Genomic DNA, 17,807 nt, shown 5'->3' with positions numbered 1-17,807 from the left:
TTTAATTAAATTAAAGGTCAGACTCTACAAAGACATTGTCCAGATGCCCTCTCCATGCAGTTCACACAGCATGATCAGCAGGGTGCCTTTTGTAGTAACATACATATCTGCTGTGTACATGACTTCTCCTGCCTTCTCCTTTGAGAAAAATTAGAAACCAAAAGGGAGAAATTTGAGAACGTGTTTCCCTACAATCAAATTGCTTCATTTTAGACTATCTTTGCATTAAGCAGTTCGGTAACACTTTATTTGAAGGGGTATGCATAAGACTGACATGACACCTGTCATGAACATGTGAAGGAGTCTTTATGAATGACAGACATTGTTTTTTGTTAATGTCAAGTTGCCATAACACAAACATCTCAAACAATGCCAACTTTGCATTAAAAGTGTGATCATTTTCCGAATGACACTTAATGAAAAGTCATAAAGATTTATAAGGACTTATAAAGGATTTATCTTGATGTTCATGGCCGATGTCATGTCAGACTTATGCACATTGCTTTAATAAAGTGTTACCAGAAGTTCTATGTATGTCTGTTTGTGTTTTGGCCTGTGTGTTGGTATAAATTGCTCATTTTGACAGCCGGGCCGTGTTGCCAGATATATAAATGTAAAAAACGCAAACCTAGCATGGTACAGCTGTAGTACAGCCATGGAAGCAGCAAACAAACAAACGGGATCAAAGGATATAGATTCTACCCAACCTAAAGTTACAGTTGCATGACCAAAGATATAACAAACTCGGGTAAATATTGAAACCTTGGCGTGTTTCTAACAGTTGCATGACCAGAGATATAACAAACTCGGGTAAATATTGGAGATGTATTAGACAGTTTAGAGCCCAAGAGGACACAGAGTTGGCTAATTTCCTCCTGAACAGGTAAGCATTAGGCTTCAGGTTAATTTATCACGGCTACTAGGGAGGGGCATTTTCAGTCATTTCAACATTTGTGTACTCACATTGAATTATATAGAGTACTCGAGTTATTTACTCGCAAAAACAATTGACACAGCAAGTAAAGTGATCCAGACTGGTCCTGGCTAATAGATGTATTTATTAGTAGGATAACCCCTTGAGATGAATCATCTCATTTTCGAGGGGGTCCTTAAAACAAGTAAACAGTAAATACAAAACACAAAATACATTCACAAATACATACATCACTCCCAAACCTAACTGCTCCAACAACTGATCCCCCCCCTCCCCCATATACACACAAGTAAAAACACAGTAAATTTGCATACATCCCAAATATGCTGCTATTTAAGTAGATGCACAAACAGGAGCCAACTCATAAAATAAATAAATAAATCAACAAAAATCATATGTCAAGTTAGAAACAAGAGCAGGTTAATTGTAAATAATTAAAGACAGATGTCTTAAACAAAACAAATGAAGTAATTGATCTAAGTGAAGTGGGCAAGGTATTCCAATCAGATGGCACTTTAAATTTAAAGGCACGTCGTCCAATTTCTTTGGAGATTCTGGGAACAAAGAAAAAGGGCTACACAGTATGTCTCAGACTATATGTTGATCTATAAGGGATTAAATGTTGTTTCAAATAAGTAGGATAGTTAAAGAAAATTGATTTAAAAATATGGTTGTCATTTGGGTACAGAGCTCTGTGTGAGCACGGGCTTTTATGACTGTCAACATAGCCAGCATCTAACGTCAGCTACTGCACTGCGCTGTGGAGTAATGTCTGGCTATGTGAGACTAGCGTCTAGCAACATTGTTGGATGTTGCGTTCTCAACCTGGCAACCTCCGTGTACTTTGAGTCTGGGGAGAAGGGGGCGGGGGATATGACTCGCTCCGAGTATTTTGAATTTGGACTGCAGTAACTATTTTAAACACTAGCTGTCAGTGTTATATATTGCACCTTTAACAAAGTACTGGTTTCACCAACACAAAAAAAAAAAATCAAAACAAGTTGTCAATCAGAACATAGAGCACATCCGTGACATTTGTGTTGTTTTCCTGCTTCTTCTCGAACATTTGTAGAATTGTTTCAGTGTTTCTTCATTCCCAAAATGCAAGACACATTGACATTAACTACTGTTACTGGCATATCACAATTCTTGACAAGGATGGGCAAATAAATGAAGTTCACCTTATCCTCGCTTTCTCTGTATCTCAGAATCTCTCACTGACGCACGAACAATCAGCAGAGTCACAGCGTCACATGAAAGCCATGTTACATGGCTGATTTTCTGTTTTGTTTATTTAGGATTTATCTGAAATCTGTAATTTATCTAAATGAAATAAACCAAACATGTATGATGCTTCTGGTAAATGTGCCTTAAAAACATTAGAACTACTGCACTGAACACAATTAAGAACTATAATGTTCTATTTTTCTTCTGGAGATGCTCCGTTTTGGATGGACATAGAGTCAGGTTCCGTTAGGTACCATTGCATTTGTATGTGTCGCATTTTGCATTGATAACAAAATTATCTTAAAGTGCTCATATTATGCTCATTTTCAGGTTCATAATTGTATTTAGAGGTTGTACCAGAATAGGTTTATGCGGTTTAATTTTCATAAAACACCATATTTTTGTTGTACTGCACATTGCTGCAGCTCCTCTTTTCACCCTGTGTGTTGAGCTCTCTGTTTTAGCTGTAGAGTGAGACATCTCACTTCTGTACCATCTTTGTTGGGAGTCGCACATGTGCAGTAAGTACTGCTAGCTTGTCAGTTGCAGAGTATGAGGGAGTGCCACGCTAGCAGCTAGGCGAGCATTATAACGTGTGTTACAAAGTGACGCACGATCAAGTTTGTCACGGAAGTAAAGGCTGGACTACAATAGAGCTGTTTGGAGCAGTTTGTGAACAGTGTTTTCTCTGGAAGATGGTAAGTCCCTTTGGGGTGGACTTTGGGCTTTTTCACTTTGTAAACCTATAATGTGGACAAAAAGATATATAACACAATAAAGGGACGGGGAAAAAACAAAAAGCACAATATTAGCACTTTAAATGCATTTCAGTAAATACATTCTGATGATCATTTTTTATTTAAAGTTTTAAGTGTAATGACTACTGTAATTGGTTGGGTGGAAATGTGTCCATGGTGCCCATCTGGGGAGAGACATGCAAATTAGATTGGATACATGACTTCTCAAGCGAATTGGGGTATTCCTGTCAAAACAACATTAACCTCCGTGTTACTGGTTTAAGGTTTCCGCGTTGTCAAAGCAGCAGCCAGACTCTTGAAAGTAAATTATTTCAGTTCTCACCATCTTACCTATTAATTGCCTTCCAGGGACAATAAAAGCCACAGTGATGAATGGTCTGAATGTTGAAATAAAAGTTTTGTATGCCACCATAATGTTTTGATGTACCTGTAATTTCCTCTGTTCTCCCCCCCCCCCGGCTCCTTTCTTTGCAGTGTTGTTTGGTCAGTTTGTGGTATTCCAGACTTTGGGCAGTGATGTGGTCGAGATCTATGACGGATCGTCCACAGATTCAGCCCTTCTCTCCTCCATATATGGATCACACTCAGGTAAAAACATAACACTGGAACCCTTAAATGTAGTGTCTTAAGTATGCTTCTAGCTCCTAGATATGAATGGTTCCGTCAAGCACAGCATTTTGCACTGCAGGCAAGACAACACATCCATCTCTCAGTTCAATTTAAATCAAATAACTATTTTTCCCAGACAAATAATAAATCTAGAAGTCCTAGCTAAATACTGCCAAGGATAAAGAGGTTTTTTCCATTCGTACATTTGTATTATGATGATATAATGAAACACCATGATACATAATACATTATGATTACAATTGAATAAACTCCTGAGATCCCAATTAAAATAACAAAAGCAAACCAGCTGTTGTAAATTGTTGTCACACTCTACTTGATTAGACTGTGACATAATGTAAAAACATTCAAAGTAATTGGATATTTAATGTAGATCAGATTAAACTGTAAATTTAAATCACATTGACATGTTACACAAAACTGAATCAATATTCTTCCTCATTTGCCCAGATTAATTTACAGTTAAGGTCATGCAGAGCTTATGTTCATAATTTGTCAATTATTAGTTACTTGTTATCTGTGGACATGTGTAAACAGCATCCTCTGAAAGAGTTGATAATGTCTCCTTTGATTTTGTAATTTAGGCGAGACACTCCCTTTGAGTTCAGGAAACAAGATAACGCTCAAGTTTACCACAAATGGAACAGAAACAGCCAAAGGATTTCACTTTGTCTACCAAGGTAAGGCTGCTTTTTTCTGTTACGTTTGCAGAATTTTGATGTGCAAACTTTTTTGGTGCATTGAGTGTGGTTGCTAGCTTTTGAAAAAAAGATACTTTAGCCTTGCACTCATCACATAAAGGGCTGTTCAGTAGAGTGCCATTGGCTGTGGCTGGGCATGGCTGAGCAAAGCAGACCAGCATGATGTGGAGTCGAAAAGCCTATCCTGGCACAGCAGACGAGAGTGACTAATGATGTGTGAGGGGATTCACAAGGGCTTCACCATTCCTCTCTGCCTCCTTCGTTTTGCCATCTTTCCTCCTCCCTGTCTTTCTCTCTATCACACCCACCCACCACTCTTTGTCTTTGATTTTCTTCCTCTCATGCTCGCTTCCTCCCCTCTTATTCCTAGCTGTCCCCCGGACAAGCGCCTCTCAGTGTAGCTCGGTCCCTGAGCCCCGGTTTGGAAAGCGGATAGGGAACGACTTTGGCATCGGTATGGTGGTACTGTTTGAATGCAATCCAGGCTACATGCTGCACGGCTCCAACGCCATCAGGTGTGAGGCCGTGCCCAATGCCCTGGCCCAGTGGAACGGCACTGTGCCCACATGTGTTGGTAAGCACACTCATCCTCCAACCCTCGCCTCACCCCCTGCTTGCACTTGCACGCACGCACACACACCCAAACACACACACACACACACACACACACACACACACACACACACAGACACACACATGCACACACACACACACAGATCCAAAAAGATGGATCAGGTGCACAACGGTTGGTGTCTGCTTTTTCTAGTCATTACTTATCCTAATGTCAGTCATCCATTGTAAAGCATCCGCTTATCTCTGGTCTTGATATTTCAGACAGGAAGAAAGAGGCAAGGACAAACAGAACAACAAAGTGTCACATACATTTTCTTCTCAGACAAGGGATTTCAGTTCCTTTGTCTTGCCAGAGGAATGGGGAAAAAATGGCGTAAACTTTTGTACTTTTTTCTACATAGCACACATCTCTAATGCACTACATACACTCAGTTCACAGTTTATCTAATGCAATTCAATACAACGTATTTGCAATAGAAGGTGTTTTGTTGACAACGTTCGCGTTATCGACAAAAAAGCCACAGTTTGCAAGCTCTGCTTGTGTACCATATTCTGTGCTTACCATTGCACATTAGCCTAGCAGCTAGCGGATATTCCTTCTGCTTACAGCTTTATCCCAACAAAAACCGCACGGTTGAATTTCAGCCAGCATGCATGTTTTGTAGCCTAAACAGAGCAGCTTATATTGGTTATATTAGAGAGAGCAACAAGTTAGCGGACTGCCGAGTCGCCCTCTTTGCTATCGGTCTGCTCAGCTGCTGTACTGGCTCAATGGTGTTTTAAACTTTTTTTTCAACTGTATTTTTTGTCATGGGTACTTTTACACAGTATAAAAGCCCTAGACATATCCTACACTGCATAACTGTTCAGAGGGAATTAAATTCACTCAGAGTATTTTGCTAAATGGAAACTCAATAAAATAGCAGTAACAGTCAATAACAGTACCTTAGTGTTCATTTTCCCTGTTCGGACAGGGCTGAAGTCTCTGGAGATCACCCCCGTTATGCCACTTAGCAGTAGTTTGTGAACATTGAGGAGCATTTAATAGCTAAAGAGACAGATATTTCCCTCATTAGTTGGTAGAGATCAAAAACAGAGCTAAAAGAGAGTAAATATACATTTGTCAGGTGGCCAGAAACACAACTTAAAATAAATGCTAATGTTGCTCTGTAACTGCTGGATGTGTGCATAAGCAAATGGTTGCTAACAAGTTTGCAATATCAACTTAAAAGATATGTTACTGTTGTGTTCACAACTTGTCTCCGCTGACCCCAAATATCCAGAAAAGGTCAGTTATTGCGGGTTTAAGTATCCCAATCACTTAGAATCTCTCTATCCATTTTGCCATATCTGTGAATGAGTTATGAACAATCTAAGCAATTTCTGTCACCATAATGGATGTAGAATATAGGTGTATATAGGGTTTTGGCATGGCATAATGCCTTTATAGCAGTTTATTGTCTATTTTAAGCAAATATTTATTTATTACGGATGAAGCCTTCACACTTAAGTGTTACTAATCTTCTTAATATACCTAGCTGGGTCCCGACCAGGTTTGAAGCTGCAGGGGAAAAAAACAAAGTAAATGAATGAATGCTACTGCCAGTTGCTTGTATGTGTTCTAGCATAAAGTGTGCAACAAACACAACATCAGCATAGCACATGGTGGATAATAACGGCAACTCTTATTGTCATGTGATATCAGTGATGTCATTGTTCCACATAACAAATTTTAAGGTCAAAAGGACGAGTAGATAAGAACCAAAAATCGGATCTATTGTTGACATAAAATACAAGGAACTGGTCATGATCCAGTAGCTCTATAATTACAGTACCAATTGATGGTCTGTGCAAGGTGTGGACCATCTACTGAAGGGACCTGCATCTATCTCTACATGGTTCTTTGGCTATACAGAACCATGGACACATAATTATACATGCTTAAATATGCATCGACATACATACACATCCCACATTCATAAACATAACCAGATTTACATGCCTTGTCTGCACTGTTACCAAACTTGTAGATGGACATGCACTCGGTCTCGCAAAGACACCCACATGTCTACCTTGGGAAGATAAAGAACTGCAGATGAAGTAGGGAGAAATCTATTGAAGTCAGGCCTTGTGCCAGCCAGCAAATAATTCCAGCCGTTGAGTGCGGAAGATTTCAAGCCAGGGTTCATTCAAGTTTACTGCCAAGTGGTAAGGGAATAGCAGTGGCACGCACAGTTCCATTTTAAACACAATAGTTTTTATCTGGAGATTAAATCTGGCTGCAGCCTCTCTCCCAGCGACAGTGTACTAGTCCAGAATAGGGATATATATCATGAAAGCTTCAACAAAAACACTATGCTCAATTACTCAAGCCCTCTTTATGGGATATGACGGCATCAGACACCGCTCTCCTGTGAGGTACCTGTGTTTCAGAAGATACATTTCCAGCTCCTTGTCCAGCTGTGATTGACCTGGATCGTCAGGCAACACTTGTTTTGTTTTCGATTTCACAAATACAAAGCCAGGGAATTAAGGCTTTGCTGCTTAGTAATGCTAGCACAACGCTCTATCGTGATTTAATTAGCCTCGCCTGGATGGATGCATAAATGGGTGGCCTCTGTTGAATTTTATGGAGAATAGTTGTGAGAATAAAGAGACATTTTTTTGTTTCTTTCCTGGTGGAGTATGACTTGAAGTACTTTACGATGAGCTTTAAAAAATGTAGGTAATGCAGATGATTTTTCAATTTTTCAGTGTCGTGTAAATGGTGGAATCTCTTTCAACATCTGCTTATATCACCGTTGAACAAGGGTCTTTTATAAGTAAAGATAAAAATACTGATAGATGAGCACAAGTATTTCCTACACAACTGAGAGCAAGGCACCTAAATCGCACACAAACGAAATCACTGCTGACTGTAGAAAATCACGGCTGCCCAATATTACATAAGCTCAGATTGCCGTGATTCATACTCTGTATGCCCACATGGATGGAATTCACTGTTGGCTTAAACACTTTTTCGAAGATGTCAAAAAGTAAACCGTGTCACACTGAGCTTGTTTTTAAACAGTGCATTCTTGTTTTGAAATAGCCACCCAAGACCAATTAAAGTGTCTCAGTCTGGGGGTGGTGGTACGGCCAGGCCAGAGGGCTTCTCTGAAGCAAAATGAGCTGGTCTTGAGGTCATGTTACTTCTAGGAGTTTAAGTTTCTGTAATGAAAGTGGAAAGTATTGCTAGTTTGACTAACAGTGTATTTGCAGCAGCACTTTTTATCGAGAAAGTAAGCATTGCAGATTCAAGAAATCTCAAGAATTCAACAAATTGAATTTAAAATAAAAAATAAAAATCCCACCACCTACCCATACAAAACATTAAGACCACATACAAAAAGCAATTTGTGTTTTTTAAATAGTTTTTTGTCATTAAACTGTAATTATGTTCTATTTTGCTCACTATACGGTATTATCCATAATGACTTTGACAAACTGGCTAATATTGGTGATATCTTTCAGCACCCAAAAATGCAACTTTTCCATGAGAATGAAAGCAGTAAAAAAATTTCCACATACAATTCCAGTTTGAACTGCCCCACACCATTTGGGGAAAGCTGAGTTTGTCATATTTTTCTTCAGGGCAGGGGTGTCCACTTATGGTGCTTAATTATTTTAAGAAAATCAGAGTAAAGTCTTAAACTATACTGCTTGTAATGAAGAATAACTTAAGATAATGGAGACATTAGAGGATACTCCATAATTTACGTATGAATATAATGTGACATGAATGTGTAAACATGATTATAACATTTGTATGTATCCTAAAGATGAACAAGTAAACCAAGCAATTGAGGAATATATATTAGGGCTGTCAAACGATTACATTTTCTTAATCGCGATTAATCGTTGAATTTCTATAGTTAATCACGATTAATCGCATGTTTTATCACATGATTAAAATTCTATTTTGCATTTCAGAACTGTTTTTGAGTACATATTAACAATGGAAAGCAATTCTTACCAGTGTATCTTGATTGGGAATCAAATGAATACAAAGAAAATTACTTTATGAACTTGATTTTAAGATTTTTATTTGTTTATTATACATTTAATCTAGTCACACATTTTAATCTAGAGTCAATATTAGGGTTGGGTATTGTTTGGTTTGGATACCGGTGCTAAAGCGGTACTTTTAAAATGGTACCGGTGCCTTAACGGTGCCTGAACCGGTACTTTTGAAGAAAGTTAAAAAAAAGAAGGGTACTAAACAGTTGGCGACATTAAAGAACGGCTTGTTTATTGCTAAGGCCATATCGTCAAAATTAAATGTTTAATAATAATGTAATCACTAGTAAATAGCTGTTGAATGACAAAAACAACCACCAGATGGGAAAAGGGCATTTAACAACAACTTTGAATGCACCACGAGGCTGTAAATTACCAGTTTCATTGAACGCACCTGTGTTTTTCCGACAACAGCAACTGCAGATTGTTACATCCCGGTGTTGGAATCCTCTACAGTTTTCAGGGAGCACAGGACTTTAAGTGCAAGCGCATACTAAGATAATGTACCTGACCTTGGCAGTGTAGTTAACACAGTGAAGTTTTCAGGTGGGCATCCCCCTTGATGGGTCATCCGAGGGACACATCATCAGTAGTACACCTCAGGCTTATAACTAGACATCCTTGGCTGAGGAAGGCCCTACGGGGGTGATCAAGTCCCCGCAACGTATCCCCCCAATAACCCAATCAAGCCGGAGCCCAGCAGGAGTCTTGTCTCTTTATCCAGAGCCACTGGCTGCTTCTCTCAGTGGCCTCTGACATTGCTTTGATGGCCTGACGCAGGTTCTGGCTTCTGATTTCCAGGTCTCTAAGCATTCTGGTGGTAGACACTGCCACAAACCCCCTGTACCCCACCTCCACTGGACGGACTTCAGTTTTCCATCCGCGATATTGTGCTTCAGCAGCTAGCTCAGCATAGCGTAGTTGTTTTCGCTCGTATGCCTCATCCACTGAGTCCTCCCAGGGTACAGTGAGTTCAATGATGAAGACCTTTTTCAGAGAGGGGGACCAGAGAACTATATCAGGCCTAAGTGTGGTGATTGCTATCTCTGGAGGAAAAACAAGCCGCCGACCAACATCAACTAGCATCTTCCAGTCACAGACCCCTCGAAGCTGACCATGCTCCATAGAAGAGGGGCTGCACCTGGCTACCTTTGCCCCCATACGGACAAAGTTGATCTGCGGCAGATTGAGTGCGGATGGCGGTAGGGAGTTGGAAGCAGTCCGCTTGTTTTCCAGGGTGGCTGCGAGGATCTTAAGGACTTGGTTATGACGCCAGGTATAACATCCCTGGGTGAGGCTGACTCTACACCCGGTCAGTATGTGCTTGTGAGAAGCTGGCCTGGAGCAGAGGGCACATCCTGGATCTTCACCCAGCCACTGATGGAGATTGGTAGGTGTTGGAAGAACATCGTATGTAGCCCTGATGATGAAGCTTATTCGCTTCGCTTCCATGCTCCACAACTCCTTCCAGCTGATCCTCCTTCTCTCCACACTCCCAACGTGTCCACTGTCCCTGTTTACCAAGTGAGACTGCCTTGGCCCACCTTGCTGCTTCCTCCTGCCGATGTATTTCCTCCACCACCAATTTCCTCCGTTCCAGAGGGGTGCAGCTGTGTTCCAGGCTGGCAGCCTAGTTGTTAGCCCGAGGCCTCCCCTTCCCTGCTGGACATGCCCCACTATGTCCGCAAGTCTGAGAGAGGCTGCTGCATCCTCCACCGGACTGGCTGGTCTCCATTTGCGGCCTGCCACCAAGGATGGTGCGTTATTACCCACCATTGCATCACAAGATTCATTCAGTGTAATCTGGAGTCTTACTTTAGCACACTTGAATTCCTCTATGAGACTGGTGAGGGGCAGTTTGAGGGCGCAATCTCCGTATAGGCATATGGTGGTTAGGCATCGAGGCACTCCAAGCCATTTGTTGATGTAGCCTGTGATTCCTCTTTCCAACTTCTCCACTGTTGAGATTGGGACCTCAAAAATGGTAAGGGGCCACAGCACTCGGGGAAGAAGGCCAAACTGTAAACACCAGGCCTTCAATCTTCCAGGCAGCTGAGTGTTGTCAATGGCCTGGAGCCCACTTCTGATTTCCTTCCGCAGCTGCTGTACCTGATCTTGTGACCTTCTGAGGCTCTTAACAGGCTGGTCAGACACTGTTGGTATGGGCTCCTCTCCAATGAAGAATCTGCAGTCAGAGAGCAATCCCTTGACAATGGAGATGCTGCGTGACTTTGATGGCTTTATCTTCATGCAAGCCCTGATGTTCTCCTCCAGCTTTCCGAGCAGTTTCCTGGTACATGGAGCAGTGGTGGTCAGAGTAGTGATGTCATCCATAAAGGCTCTGAGGGGAGGAAGGCGTGTGCCCGAGTTAAGCCGCTGCCCACCCACTACCCATTTTGACGCCCGGATGATGACCTCCATTGCCATTGTAAAGGCCAGGGGTGAGATGGTGCATCCTGCCATGATGCCAACTTCCAAGGATTGCCAAGACGTGGTAAAATCAGCCGTGGTAAAGCAGAACTGTAGGTCTTGGAAGTAGGATTTAACCAGGGTTGTAATGGTGTCCGGAATGTGAAAGAAGGTGAAGGCGGTCCACAGGAGTTCATGGGGCACTGACCCAAAGGCATTAGCAAGGTCCAAAACGACGACATGAAGGTCATTTTTCCTCTCCTTTGCCGTCTGGATCTGGTGCCAGATCATACTAGAGTGTTCCAAGCATCCAGAAAAACCTGAGATTCCTGCTTTCTGTACCGATGTATCAATGTACTTATTTCTTTGAAGGTATTCGGACATCCTTTTAGCAATGACACTGAAGAAGATTTTACCCTCTACATTTAGTAAGGATATTGGCCGAAACGGACTGATGTTCTCTGCCTTCTTCTCCTTTGGGATCAGAACCCCTCCAGCCCTACGCCACACTTTGGGCACCATCTTCCTCTGCCACACTGTTCTCATGACCTTCCAAAGAAACCTCAGTACATCCGGCGCGTTCTTGTACACCTTATATGGGACCCCATTAGGTCCTGGGGCTGATGCCGCCCTTGCCCGTTGTACTGCTTTTTCCACTTCTCTCCAGGTCAGAGGACCAGTCTCCATCTGATGTCCTGGAGAGCGGATTGGTGGGATGTCTGGTGGAATGGTCATCCGTTCATGCCGTCTTGGATCAGAGTGTGTCATTTTCAGGTGATCTTCCAGGTCTTTCCTTGCTGCCTTCAGAGATCCACTTTTCTCTCTAATGAAGAGGCTTTTGAGAAACTTGAAGGGGTCTTTGTAGAACTGTGTTCTAGATCTTTCTTTTTTCCTTCTGCGTTTCCGTAGATTTTCTGCTCTGCGGAGGGATGCCACTCGTTTTTTGATGTCAGCCTGAAGCACCTCAATGCCTTCCTTTTCCCCCTCCAAGGCTTTCTTCCACTGTTTCCGAAGTTGCCTCCTCTGTTGGATGAGGCACTTGATCTCTTGTTGCCTCCTGGAGGTTGGCGCTGTTGGAGACTTTTTCTGGCCTTTCCCTTCTTGTATACCAAAGCGTTCTGCTCCATACTGGCGGATGATGTCCCCCATTCTCTCCAACTTCTTTTCCACTGTGCCATTTAGTTGCTTTAGGGTCTGGGACAAATCACTGTTGATTGCCTCCCACTGTTTCTTGTCGGCAGCAGCTGGCCATTTCACACGTGTTCTGTGCCCGACCAGCCTTCTCTTGATCGTGGGTCTGGAAAGTTGGGTGGGATTCTCTGATGTTACCGTCTCTGTGCTCGAAGGTACTTCCTCCATGACAGTGGTGCTGACGCACTGCAAGCTGTGGTTTGGGTCCGGTTGCTGGCTTCATTCGACTGATTTGACTCCTTTGGCAGAAGGTAGTCAATGCGAGGCCCCTGTGTCTGGTTTCCCACACACTTTCTCTTCCCCTGATGAATCCTCAACCCATGGTATGATATAACTTTCCTCCATCCGCAGGCACATATCTGAAGTGTGCGGTGCGCTGCTGCAGGTGTAGCTACGACAGTAACTGTGGTGCTCTCCTGGTCTGCACTTTTTCTACTCGTAGTCGATTCCGGTCCAGGGTCTGTTACTATGTCAGCCGATGAGTCTTCTTCCGCCCTCGCTCTCGCAGACTCTGAGGGTATTTTCTTCTGTTGTGTTTTTGTAGCCATAGCGGATGTTTCCATATGCTAAAAAGCTCTGGAAACTACAGCCATGGGTAGCTAGCCCATGACCGTCCCCATGGGGTCTGTTCCCTCCTGACAGCTGTCTCTCCTTGCCATCACAAGGACTTTCCCCTGTCGTCAGCTGACCTTTCTCAGCAGTCACTGGACTTGTCCAGATATTCAGTTTTCAGGGAACACAGGACGAGATGTAATACATCCTTTAAGTGCAAGCGCGTACTAAGAATGTACCTGACCTTGGCATTGTAGTTATCACAGTGAAGTTTTCGGGTGGGCATCCCCCTTGATGGGTGAGCCGAGGGACACATCATCAGTAGTGCACCTCAGGCTTCATTGGATGTTTCAGCCATTATAACTAGACATCCTTGGCTGAGGAAGGCCCTACGGGGATGATAAAGTCCCCGCAGCGTATCCCCCCAATCACCCAATCAAGCCGGAGCCCAGCAGGAGTCTTGTCTCTTTATCCAGAGCCACTGGCTGCTTCTCTCAGCGGCCTCTGACATTGCTTTGATGGCCTGACGCAGGTTCTGGCTTCTGATTTCCAGGTCTCTAAGCAGTCTGGTGGTAGACACTGCCACGAACCCCCTGCACCCCACCTCCACTGGACGGACTTCAGTTTTCCATCCGCGATATTGTGCTTCAGCAGCTAGCTCAGCATAGCGTAGTTGTTTTCGCTCGTATGCCTCATCCACTGAGTCCTCCCAGGGTACAGTGAGTTCAATGATGAAGACCTTCTTCAGAGAGGGGGACCAGAGAACTATGTCAGGCCTAAGTGTGGTGATTGCTATCTCTGGAGGAAAAACAAGCCGCCGACCAACATCAACTAGCATCTTACAGTCACAGGCCCCTCGAAATACAGATAAACTTTACACCGTTTAGCGTCAGCTATCAGCATTGTAACAGCTAGCATCACGTGCAGCAATGTTTCTGTTACCTGTAACGTCTGTTTCAGAGCATCAGAGAGAAGTGCAGACATATCAGTGGCACCAGAATGAGGCACCGAAATCCGCGTTGCTATTCCTGCAGCAGCAGGATGTGTTACGAGGAAGTACGGCAAAATAGTAAGGCACGACACAAAGCTGAGTGAAATGAAAATAAATTAATAAATGGCGGCATGCGATTAATAAAATTAAAAAAAAAAAAAAAAAAAAATGAATGCTTTATGCTCGGCCCTTAATCGCATCGCAATTAACGCGTTAATGCTGACAGCCCTAATATATATACTTAAATTTAAGGGAAAAGAAATTAATAAAACAGGTCCCATTTTGTACAAAAGTAAGATTTCCATGACTTCTTTGATTTAAAGCAGGTCAAGGTGCTATATAAATACTGTAAAAGTATTAAAACGCTCAATCCACAGAGAAGTGCACACAGCTCGTATTCAGAAGCTGTGTCTTTAAACAAGCTGTCAGGACTTCCGTGCGGTTGTGATGTCAACTGTACTATATATAGGTAGAAAGTCATTCCCCGGCTGCAGTGACGGTGCCGAGACGCAGAGAGTGCAGGGGTCTCATTTATAAAACTGTGTGTAGGATCCTTACTAAAAGTGTACGTAAGCCCCAAAGCCAAAAATGGCGTACGCCAAAAAAAAATTAAGATTTATAAAACCGTGCGTACGCACATCTGTAAGCATTGTTCCCTTTATAAATCACAGATTACCCACAAGTGTGCGTACATAAATCAGCCTCTTATCCCGCCCTGTACACGCCCATTTTTAACCATAAATAGTCAATGCAAAGCACCTCATGAATGCTGATCAGTATGTTAATGACCCTGGCAGTTGTTCTTTCGTTACGCCGAATCATGACAACTGGCGGGGGAAAAAGCAAAAAACTTCTCAGACATTTGGGAATTGCTGCAAATTGAATTATAATTTCGGCCTGTTCTCGCACAGTGTAGGGAACCCTGTTCTATAGACTACCTATATTAATAATATTGTCCAAAATGGCAGGCATTACGACACTCGGGGACAGCTTCGACATACCAGACCAGATTTAACAGAACTATATATTACATCCAAACAAGCCTTAGTGATGAAGTGATATATAATTATATAGAAAAATATTATATATAATATTTATATAAAACACTTAGCTGTCTGCCATTTCCCTCTGGAAAGATTTGGTTGCCCCCAGAGTGGCGAGGACCTGTATTTGGACTGGGATGGCACGGTTCCGGCACGTTGCCCTCAATATCAATTATATATATTTGAAAATATTACGAGTAATCGTTATTCCCACATTTACTTTCTGCAGTCTGACTTCAGTTCACCACCTCACCATCTGCTTCGTCAATTCCCATTGTCTCCAAAATGTGCGTACGTATGGGTCAGAGTTTGCGTGGAGGACCGCACATTCTCTCGTCAAGTTTGTTTTTTAAAATCACAACCTTTGCATGGGAAGTGGTGTACGCACATTTTCAGCCCCGTTTTGTGCATACGCCACGTTTAAAAATGAGACCAGTGGGCTGCGGTTGAATAGTCAATTTTGCTTAGGAAGGTTCCTAACAAAGTGAAATGACCTGATAGTAGTTAAGGGGCTGCCATGATAAGAACCGTTTGAATTGTCTAAGTGATAAGGAAAGGTGCTTCAATGCATCCTTTGTTACCTCCTTTAGCATAGGATACACTGGACCATCCTGTACGAAAGCAAAGGAGATAATGCTGTCCCACACGTCTTTGCAGCAGCAAAATTTAAAGCGACGCATCACCATTTTGCCATTCATATTCAGAATATTAAGGTGTGCAGTGACGCCGGCAGCCATAATCCTGTACGCACCGTGCTTACATTGTATTTTCTGTGAGACATTTCAACCCAACTAATATAATGTAATTTATGGCACTGTTTGAGTGGTTTAATAAACCGGTTAATGCGAGAACTTTCCTCTCCAGCGCGTACAATTACAGTGAAACAAGTTAACCTGTTCGCCCCTGGCCTATTTCAATATATAGGCTATGTTTTGTTGAAAGTCACTACAGATATGACTACATCATTTTGACCATGTGTGAAAGTATTGATATTGTGTGAGAATGAGCCGATCGGCTCTTACGGCATCTGAATCAATTACCTTAAATCATCCACCCCCACACCCACCCAAATCAGTTATGTTTACTCCCCCTCTACAGTCCCTGTGTATTGTAGTGATGTATGAATGTTTTCTTTAATGATTCCTCGCTAATCAGCTTTCAGTAACTGTAAACGTTTCCAAGCACGCAGTAATGCCACTGCAGCGAATGGCCTAGCGTGGGACATTTAAACAGCTAAACTAAAAACTGTAGTTATACACTACAGAGAAAACTCAACTTTTAGTAGAGTCTTTGACCTCATGATGTTTACCATTGAGGTTAAGGAAAAGTGGTTGGTAAAGGACATAGGAGGTCATTTTTTTTTACTTTTCGACCGCAGCCCTGGTAACAATGACCAATCAGAGCAGACCGGACTTTTTCAGGAGAGGAGCTTAAAGAGACAGGCACTAACATGCAGCGTTTTAGACATAGGGTAAATACAGGTATATTCAGACAGTATGAGAAAAATAATGTGCTTTTTTAAAATTAAAGCATGTCAACATGTTCTAGTAGAAACCCAAAATACAAGTATGAACCTGAAAATGAGCATATGTCTCCTTTCAGTAGTGCATGTGATGTGAAACACCTATGTGGTACACACATTGTGTGCATATAGGTTTTTGATATCTTGATTAAAACACTTTTAATTAAAAGTTGTGGTGAATTCCCTGCATATCAGATGGTGTCAAATGGTGTCTCATAATGTGTGTAGTCCCACGCTTGTCTACCTGCAGTAACTCTGACATATGAGCCTGCTACAGATTGAGACGGGTGCGGAGCATTCATGCTTTTATGAGTGTCATGATTTCTAATCTTGCTCGACCAATTACATTAACTGACAGCTCAGGGGACTCAAAGGAGCTGTTAAATTATACTGAAATACTGTGACTTTCTCTGGAATGAGTCTTGTTGTCAAGAATGTGGTCTCATGCTAGAAGAATTTAAGTTCTATAAACTTGTACAGAGAGAGAACAGGCCTATATTTTGTTATTCTTAAAAGGGTTCTTTCAGACATTTTGCTCAAGCATTAAATGTTGGACCTAATGAAGATCTGATGATTTTGGACAGCCAGCAGGACATAATTCAATAGAAAACAGTTATTGACAATGACATGCTGGACACTCGGTCACTAACTATGTTGTTTAGTGAATTGGCACCTTATACTGTACCTTCAAGGAGCCTTTAACCAGTGTCCACAGGATACTACATTCTGATTACAGTACTCTAGATTCAATAGGCATTGGCCTTCATGTTTCATTTGCAGAGCAGAATTCTAAAAAAAAAAATACACAAGCTGTTCTCCTTTAGTCTTGAAGCAAGAGTTAATCAATACTTAATACTCTACATGTGAACTGCGTTAGCTGAAGATGACATTACCACGGCGGTGATTATGTGAAAGTATGATTGCCCCGATGTGTGATTGCTGTGAGGTACAGTATGTAGTACTCGAATGTGTCATTTGGAATGAAAGGAACAGAGTAGTCTCTTTGGCATAATTCCATCAGGTAGATATCACTCATAAAATATCAATGAATTTGAAATTGTGGCAAGCTGATAGCTGAAAATGTGTGCTTTTTCTTTGTGATGAGTAGCATATTTTCTTCTGTCTTTCATTTTCTGCGTCTCCCATTGTCTTTGACATCGAACTCTCCAGTGGCTGATGGATATTAAAAAACTGTTATTATCGTTGACCTGTACAGGGGT

The 17,807-nt window shown here is 42.1% G+C and overlaps 1 protein-coding gene across 2 annotated transcripts in view; it reads left to right on the top strand.

Moving 5' to 3' along the window:
- The window catches only part of LOC116035265 (CUB and sushi domain-containing protein 3-like), a 269,787-nt gene that overhangs the window by 141,841 nt on the left and 110,139 nt on the right, over nt 1-17,807 (top strand). For both annotated transcript variants that reach the window (XM_031278268.2, XM_031278267.2), the window contains exons 32-34: nt 3,394-3,507; nt 4,131-4,226; nt 4,618-4,821. In XM_031278268.2, the coding sequence (XP_031134128.1) occupies nt 3,394-3,507; nt 4,131-4,226; nt 4,618-4,821 (414 nt within the window). The remainder of the gene's footprint in view (nt 1-3,393; nt 3,508-4,130; nt 4,227-4,617; nt 4,822-17,807) is intronic.

The sequence above is a fragment of the Sander lucioperca genome, chromosome 10 (genome assembly GCF_008315115.2).
Source record: "Sander lucioperca isolate FBNREF2018 chromosome 10, SLUC_FBN_1.2, whole genome shotgun sequence".
NCBI classification, from domain to species: domain Eukaryota; kingdom Metazoa; phylum Chordata; class Actinopteri; order Perciformes; family Percidae; genus Sander; species Sander lucioperca.
Note: the sequence above shows the minus strand (reverse complement) of the source record. Positions and strands in the feature narration are given on the sequence as shown.